The sequence below is a fragment of the Rhea americana genome, unplaced genomic scaffold, assembly GCF_003343005.1.
Source record: "Rhea americana isolate MKP2758 unplaced genomic scaffold, rheAme1 scaffold_70, whole genome shotgun sequence".
Taxonomy (NCBI): Eukaryota; Metazoa; Chordata; class Aves; order Rheiformes; family Rheidae; genus Rhea; species Rhea americana.
The window spans coordinates 1,848,322-1,856,816 of record NW_028186868.1 but is presented as its reverse complement, the minus strand read 5'-3'; the positions used below and the strand labels follow the sequence as shown (position 1 = coordinate 1,856,816).

The 8,495-nt window shown below is 46.9% G+C and overlaps 1 protein-coding gene across 1 annotated transcript in view; it reads left to right on the top strand.

The window, feature by feature from the left end:
• RREB1 (ras responsive element binding protein 1) overlaps positions 1-8,495 on the top strand; it is a 125,602-nt gene that overhangs the window by 94,906 nt on the left and 22,201 nt on the right. Inside the window, exons 8-9 of the mRNA XM_085321678.1 lie at positions 3,793-3,982; positions 5,733-8,472. Coding sequence (XP_085177804.1) covers positions 3,793-3,982; positions 5,733-8,472 — 2,930 coding nt within the window. The remainder of the gene's footprint in view (positions 1-3,792; positions 3,983-5,732; positions 8,473-8,495) is intronic.

Below are 8,495 nucleotides of genomic sequence, written 5' to 3'. Positions count from 1 at the left end.
AGTATAGTAATAATTAAACAGACTCATCTGGTGTAATATGTGGACTAAGCACCAAGGTCAGCCTGGTCATTGCACTGTCATTGCACAGTTATATTACGGATCTGCTTTTGTGTTTTATCAGTTTTGTTTTCTCACCCACTTGTTTTCTACCCCTCTGCGTGGGAGCCAGAATCCTAGTACCACGTTTACCTTGTATAGGTATGAATGTACAAGGGAAAAATCATTTGAGAGTGAAGCTCATTTTAAAAACAGCCTGAGCTGTTAACTGCAGTTTTTCCTTTTTGCATATAATTGAATCTCTGTGTTTGGAACCGAACAGCTCTCTTCTCTCTGCTCTGTGATCACATTTATAGGAAAATGGGAAATTCTGGGCAACACTAGCTATCGCGTGATAATACAGCAGCTGTTCTTTTTTTTTTTTTTTTTTTTTTTTTTTTTTTTTGTTAGTACATCTGGAAAGTTACCTTGCAAGTACAGGGCTTTTATTTCTGCTCAGGTGGTGAGGCATTGCTCTGCCTCTCCTGCCAACCCCCTCAGAACCTGTTCCCGTCTCTGTTTTCTGAGTCGTACCATCCGTGTTTGACTTGGCACTATGCACGGGCAGACTTGTGAAATTGTAAGGAGAGGGGCTTTTTGTTTTTTAAGTTCATCATGAGCAAAGTATTACCATATGTTCCAGTTGCTTTATTTGATACACTGGGATTTTCAGAATTTCCATGTTTATATAACAGCTTTTTGAAAAGGACTTAAGGAAGATGAAAAACATGGTCGCATCACTTAGGATTCCTGTCTCTTTTGCGTCCTCGACTGTGTTTCTAGATTTTTTTTTAAAAAAAGTTGTCGATACGGTTACTATTTAAGGATGGAAGATAACACTGGTGGCAAAGCAGGACGATTGTTAGGCTTCCTTAAAAAAATATATGTGTATTTTTAAGTTTCCAGTTGTTAGTCTGGACAGTTTGTTCCATCTGAAATTAATACGAGCGTTTGTCAATATAACTCGCTGCTTGCTGGAGCTAGTTGGGTTTTGAAGTTCAGTGCCCGTAGGCTTTCCCTGGTGTCGGTTCGCACGCCTGTCTGTATCCGCGCTGCTAGTAGTATTCAGAGCTCGTGAAACGTTACTCGGAGGAAACGCGGGCTCCCTCGGTGCTGGAGGTGGAGGGCAGGGCTCCCTGCCGAGCTCTGCGCTCCCACGGCGGGGTGGAAGCGCCTGCAGCGCGGGGCGGTGGGCGCGCGGCTCTGCGCCCGTCGCCCGGCCGGTGAGCCCCTACGCTGCAACGAATTTATGTTCCCTGAAATGCCTGTATCTTGAAAGAGCAGGCGCTCTTGCTTCTTCCGTTCACCTTTCCAACAAGGGAAAAAAGAAGAGAAGGCTAAAAAGGGAAGAGAAGAAGATAGGGATGTTTAATCCTGTGCATTATAAAAGATGGAAAAATACGTATTCCTTTTCCCAGAAGAATTCCTTGAATTCCTTTTTCGGTTTTGGGGGGGAGGGATTCCCCGTGCATGGAAAACACCATGCAAGAGGTGTTTTTTCGCAGATTTTTGCTGCCTCGCGGGCGCCGTGTCGCCTTGGCACAGGGGTGTGGTGAAGGACTCCCCCGCGGGTCTCCGCTCCGAAAGCGCGGCCCTCAAGCGCCGCCTTCGGCGGGAGCCCTCCATGGAGGTGCGCTCCAGACCCACCCCGGCCCTGAAGACGGGCGGCGTGGGCGCGAGGGGCCGCTTGCCCGAGGAGCCCCGGCTCCCGCTCGGCCCGAATCCTGTGGGGACTGCGGCCGGTGCCCGGGGGCGGCCGCGTCCCTTCGCGGCGCAGTCAGCGCGTTAATTTTAGCTGTCGAAGAATATGGAAGCAGCAGGGATAACGTGAGCCGTCGGCCCSTGCGCTGTCTCTCTAAGAAACTGTTTTTAAAGCCCCGTGCTGGTCAGGGCGGGTGCTCGGCGTGCGTCACGGCTGCCTTGTTGGCTTACAGGCACGGCGCTCGCCCGCGTTCGGCTGATGGCRCGGCGAAACGTGTTTCGGGCCTTCGCCGCCTCTGCAGCGCACGCGTTGCCTGCAGAAGCAAGCGTACCTGCGGCTGAGGCGCCTCTCGACTCGACCGCCACGCAAGTAACGAGCGGCGGCGCGAGGCCGGGCTCGGCGGCAGGGTTGCYGCGTCCCTTGCGCGCGGTGTCGATCCGCGCGCTGAGGATGACGGCGCTGCGTCGCGGGCCGGGTACCGCCGAGCTGGCTGGGGGAGAGCCGCGGATCCTGACACCGAGCGAGCGCTGCCTCCTGGCATTCCCCTACCGTGACCAAAGATTGCCGTCACATTTAGCAGATCTCTTTAAGCAAACATTTGCTTTGTAAATGGCTTTGGTTCTGTATTTAATGCAACGCAGGCAGTATGCTGGCAGTAATTATAAAGGTAGGATGCAAGCGAATTGACAGGGGAGATAAAGCAGATTAAAGCTGCAGAGCATAATATYTATGTCCCAGCCTTCTGTGTACCGTGATAACAAAGGCAGTGTTACATATACTTCACACTTGTGTCTTTCACCACTCGGGGACTATGAGCGCAGTGGCTTTGTGAGCGCCTTGGTTATCTCTTCATTTTCAGGGAATTAAAAAAAAGGCCTGTGGAAGTTTATGTAGTGATAAAAAGAACAACAATGGGAGTTTGTTAGGGACAGGACAGGGAGGGGGTTGTTTCAGGATTTTGTCAGAAGACGTTTCTAATTGCAGGATGTTTTGTTAATGAGTAGACACATGTCCTTTTCCTTGAAGCGGAGGGCAAAGGCGGCGTGGGGAGGGCGAAAGGCGGGAGGCAGCGCGGACATGTGAAAAACTCCTGGTGCGARCAGTCCTCACTGACAAAATCAAACTGCGTCAACACTCCCTGGTCTCTGCTTCGGTGAAACCCGTGCTTTGGTTACAAATCGGGGCCATGGCCACAAGGACCTGTTTTGAGTGAAATTGTGTGCCGCTTGTTGGGAGCAACTTGAAACGCAAGAAATCATAGCCATAAGGTGTGGATATGAAAAGACATTGCTGCTGCATTCGTCTTTGGGACGCGCTGGCTGTGAAGGGACTATAAAAGCATCAGAAAYGTTGAACTTGTTTCAGGTGTTCGTCCTCTGGCCTGCCTCCCTCTCAAGAGGGAAAAAAAGAGAAAAGAGCACGTTTTGTTTCTTTTAAAGAAAGTATGCTACTCGTAACAGCTTTAAGAAACATCAGTGAAAGTTTATGGAAGGGAAAATACAGTATAAGCATTTGAAGCAAATGCGTACCAAGGTATTATTTGAGTTGTGTGCAGTAGCATGTTTTGCAAAGTGATTTAAAAAGGCAGTGTTTACACTTTTGAAGCTGCTTGCAATTTAGGTCTGATTTAGCCTTTCCCTATCACTGAGGGTTTTTTTAATGTCTTTATTTTAATAATAATTTTTAGTAAAAGTTCAGGAAAATGAAAAGATGCAAAGCCAATGAAGTATTTTACGTCAAAAAGTGGGAAGATTGTCGAAACGCTGCAGTCTCAGCTCTTATTTCACTGTCTGCCCCTGTGTGATGTTCAGTTCTCCTGTGCTGTATTCTTTGAACTTCCAATGAACTTAATAGCTAGAAACTGGTAAAAAGTGTCGTGTCTGTGAATAAAACGGCCTTTCTGTGGCAACAGGTTTTTGACACGCTGTGGCTCTGTTTTGTATTTAGCAGGTTCCTGGTATCATGGGGTGAGAGGTAGGAGGCTGGCCTAATGCAAGAAAGATGTTCTTAAACTTGAAGCAGTCAGTAAGTCACTTTATTCCTTTCCTTTCCAGGTGTGACATTTGTTGTATTACCTTTCGTACTCATCGGGGCTTACTGCGCCATAATGCAGTTATCCACAAGCAGCTTCCCAGAGACCCCATGGGAAAGCCGTTCATTCAGAACAATCCTTCGATCCCGGCAGGCTTCCATGATTTGGGATTCACGGACTTCTCCTGTAGGAAGTTCCCCCGCATTTCTCAGGTACTCTTTCTTTTTAACAATTTTAAGATACCAGATGATAACAGTGCATGTCTTCTGAATTCATCAGAAGATTTGTCTTAGGTGAGGCAGAGCCTAGGTATAGAATATTCTGCAGAAAGCACATAGTGTTAGTACTATGGTAGTGTCTGCCTAAGCTTCAAACATTTCCCTCCTTTTTTTCTTTTTTCATCTGTTGAGTGTTTGAGAGTTTTTTTTTTTCAGCATCCTAGTGGATAGCTATTGTTGTAGAGGTCTATAAAAATATTTTAAAGGAAGATGTCCGTTAGATCCTTGCCCATTCCAGCCTGCCCATTAATTCCCTAATTCCCCAAAGCATTGTACATCTAAAGTAGGGAAGGCATTATTTATTTTAATTTATTGTAGCCAGGATGTAGTTGTGGTATGAAAGATTTTATCAGCAAACTTTGGGAAGTCGCCTTACTTACTGTATGGTGACTTCCTTAGAGATGACCACTTCACAGATCTGTGCCCCAAACACCTTTCCACTACATACACACAAGGTCTTAAGGTTTTGCATCTTTGTGGGGAAGTGATTGGGGCAAGGCAGGAAAGGCAGTCTGTAAGTATATTTGGGGACTGTAAAGTTCTGTACTGGATGATATTGTTCCTCCCTTGATTTGTAGAAYCTTGCCTGCTTTAGTTATTATGAATCTGGATGAAATGGCTTACTGATTATTCAAAACAAACACAAAAACCAATGCAGTCCATTGGGACTATTCTTATTCAGAAATTGCTCTTTTCTTMTTATTCTTGAATTAAAGCATTATTTCTAGCTCTTCTGGCTGCAGTGTGATACACCTGAATCTTTTCACTGATATAGGAGAGCATATAAGTCATTTTGTAACTATTGCAGAATTCTGATGAAAAACATATATACTCAGGAAAAGAGAAGACATTTTTTGACAGCTTGGTTTTGTTTCATTTGTAATTAATGGCAGCCATTAAAGGCTAAATGTTGTTGCTTTTCTTTTTTGTAATATAATTCTRCTTGCACTGTGAGACAAGACCTGCAAAGTGTCTGAACAAACTGTGTAGGGCATATAGAGATCCTAACAAGGCCTCAATAATTATCACTTGTGCTCTGCTTTGATGCAGAACTTTTACAGCATATAAGCTATCTGGCTAACGTGTACCTACAGCATTGGTTGTTTTCAGGAACAGGTATAAAATCTATTTATGAAGATTAGTGTTTTTTTGTGCGAAGAAGTGTAAGTAGACTTCACTAACCAGAAGCCTGTATGGTTTTGGCTTTGCTTTTGATTTGTTTTTTGGGAGAGTTATTTTTGATTCATTTTGCTTTCTCAGATGCTTCTGTTTGCTTTCCTTCTAGTTTCTAAAGAAGATAGTCATATTGTCCAACTTACTGAAGCTAGTTGGACAGTCTGCTGAGGCTCCTGTCCTGTCAGTGAGGAAAGAGAGATTTCTGAAAGGGCAGTGCGGGGCAGAAACGTATTTGAATAGGACTCTGCATAGCCCTCTGAAGGTGTTTGTCCCTACAGAAAGGAACTTTTGGAGAATCAGTTTAGATACACAACTCAGCTAGCGGAAAGTTATGGAACAAATGCCCACCTCCAAGCCAGATGGCTGGTGATTTCTCTGAACTCCTTAACTTGGGCAATAAAGGACASAGTGAAGCTGTTTTCTTCAGCTGCAGCAGCATGTGACATCTTTGGTAGTTTGAGATGTCCAAATATTAAGGCTGACTACCTTATTTTTGCGTATCTTGTAGGTCTGGTGCGAAACAAATTTGCGAAGGTGCATCAGCGAATTTCATCGATTTATTTGTGAGATGTGTAACAAGGCATTCCCCATGCTATCAGCACTCAAACTGCACACCGAAACCCACGTAGTGGATCAGGGAAAAGACAAGCACAAGCCACAGTCCGCAACCCCATCCAGTGAGAACCCAGACCAGAAAGCCTTCATGGCATCCTTGGGCCTACAGTACACCAAAGACATCAAACCTGTCAAGCAGGAGGACGATACACAAGACGAGGTCCAAGAAATGCGGCTCAGAGCACTGAAGAGTAACCTACCTCAGGAACCTGGCAATGCCGGCCTGCTCAGCCTCTCTCCTCTGGAAGCTGCTTCTATGGGAGGGTCGTTTTCAGTCCTTCCCCCTACAAAAGAGAATATAAAGCTCCTCTCACTGCAGCCGTTCCAGAAGGGTTTTATCATCCAGCCTGACAGCAGTATTGTTGTAAAACCTATCTCCAATGAATCTGCTATTGAGCTGGCCGACATTCAGCAGATCTTGAAGATGGCTTCTTCTGCTCCTCCTCAGATCAGTCTTCCTCCACTTTCTAAGGCACCTTCTGTTCCTGTGCAGTCCATTTTCAAGCATATGCCACCGCTGAAGCCAAAGCCTTTAGTAACGCCACGAACAGTCGTCGCAACCTCTACGCCTCCTCCCCTCATCAGTGCCCAGCAAGCCTCCCCTGGCTGCATCAGCCCAAGCCTCCCACCACCCCCTCTTAGGCTGATAAAGAACTCGGTGGAGTCCTCCTCCAACTCTCACCTCCCTCAGCCAGGAGCCAAATCAAGTCCTTCCTCACAGTTGCTCCTCCAACCCAAAGTAGAGCCTTTAACTCAGCATGAGATGAAGACACAGCTGGAGCAGGACAGCATCATTGAAGCTTTCCTACCTCTGAGCGTGGAAGCCAAGATCAAGCAGGAGGTGACAGAAGGGGACCTCAAAGCCATCATTGCAGGGGCAGCAAACAAGAAAGCCCCAACTATGAGGAAAGTCTTGTACCCGTGCCGATTCTGTGACCAGGTGTTTGCCTTCTCTGGTGTCCTGAGRGCTCACATCCGCTCTCACTTGGGTATTTCCCCATACCAGTGCAACATCTGTGACTACATTGCAGCTGACAAGGCAGCACTGATCCGGCACCTGCGGACGCACAGTGGGGAGAGGCCTTACATATGTAAAATCTGCCACTACCCATTCACAGTGAAAGCCAATTGCGAGAGGCACCTGCGAAAGAAGCACCTCAAAGTGACCAGGAAGGATATAGAGAAGAACATTGAATATGTCACTAGCAATGCTGCAGAGATGGTTGATGCCTTCTGCTCCCCAGATACTGTGTGCAAGCTGTGTGGTGAAGACCTGAAGCATTACCGGGCCCTCCGCATCCACATGAGGACACACAGTGGTTGTCAAAAGAAGAAGCCATTTGAGTGCAAGGAGTGTGGCACTGCATTTTCAGCCAAGAGGAATTGCATTCACCATATCCTCAAGCAACACTTGCATGTGCAAGAAAGGGAGATTGAGAATTATATCTTGGCAGTGGACTGCAGTGCTCAGGAGAGCCAGACAGACCCTCCTTTATTGGATGACAGCACTTACATGGACTGCAAGCCCATCACGCCTTTCCTGGAGCCACAAAATGGCTTCTTGCTTGGGACACCATCTCATGTTCCCATCAAACTTGAACCTGTGGGCAACTTCCCAATGGATTTTGATGAGCCCTTAGATTTCTCTCAGAAGAACAAAAACCTGAGTGCCGTGCAGGTGAAACAGGAGAACCTGTTTGGCTCTTCTCCCATGTCCCTCTATGACTGTTCTATGGAGCCCATTGACCTGTCCATCCCTAAAGCCCTGAAGAAAGATAAAGATGATGTCCCAAGTGAAGCCAGAAATCAAGAGCTGGCTTCTTCCGGGAGTGGTGATAAAGCCTATAACTGTCAGCAGTGCCCACTGGCCTTCGGAACCAATGGGAACCCAGAGAAAAACAGGGCTGTCAGACATTCCCAGCCACTGAAAGGTTCATTGCATTTGACTGTCCCAATCATTTCCCCAGCTCTCCTTGGCAATTCTGCCTTGCTGAGACCCTTGAGGCCTAAGCCACCGCCACCTCTCTTGCCAAAGCCTCCAGTAACTAAAGAGCTGCCACCGCTGGCTTCTATTGCACAGATCATTTCGTCTGTGTCTTCTGCTCCCGCTTTGCTGAAAACGGAGGCTGCAGACACCAGTCCTAAGGCAGCGAGCAGCTCCACTGGGTGTGATAAATCAGGGAACGCCAAAGCAAAAGTGACAATCTCGACTACCGTTCAGAAAGACTCCAGCCTTCCCAGTGACCTGACTCAGGCATGTGATCCGGAAAAGTCTCCCATTGCTGATGCTGGGTTGGCTAAAAAAAGAGGTAGGAAGAAAGGAACAAAAAATAAGCCTAAACTTAGCAGTGGTGTGGATCTGGAGTCAAGTGGGGAATTTGCCAGCATAGAGAAGATGCTGGCTACCACAGACACTAATAAATTTAGCCCATTTCTGCAGTCCACTGACAATTTCAAGGAAGAAAGTGGCAGAAATGGAACAAGTGAGGATGAGAAGGAAACTGCTGAAGATAAGCTGCTGAGAGGGAAGAGGAATGCTTACTCAGACTGCCTGCAAAAAATCCCCTGTCCTTACTGTCCTCGAGTCTTTCCATGGGCAAGTTCCCTGCAGCGGCACATGCTCACTCACACAGGTAAGACAGGTTTGGACTGTAAG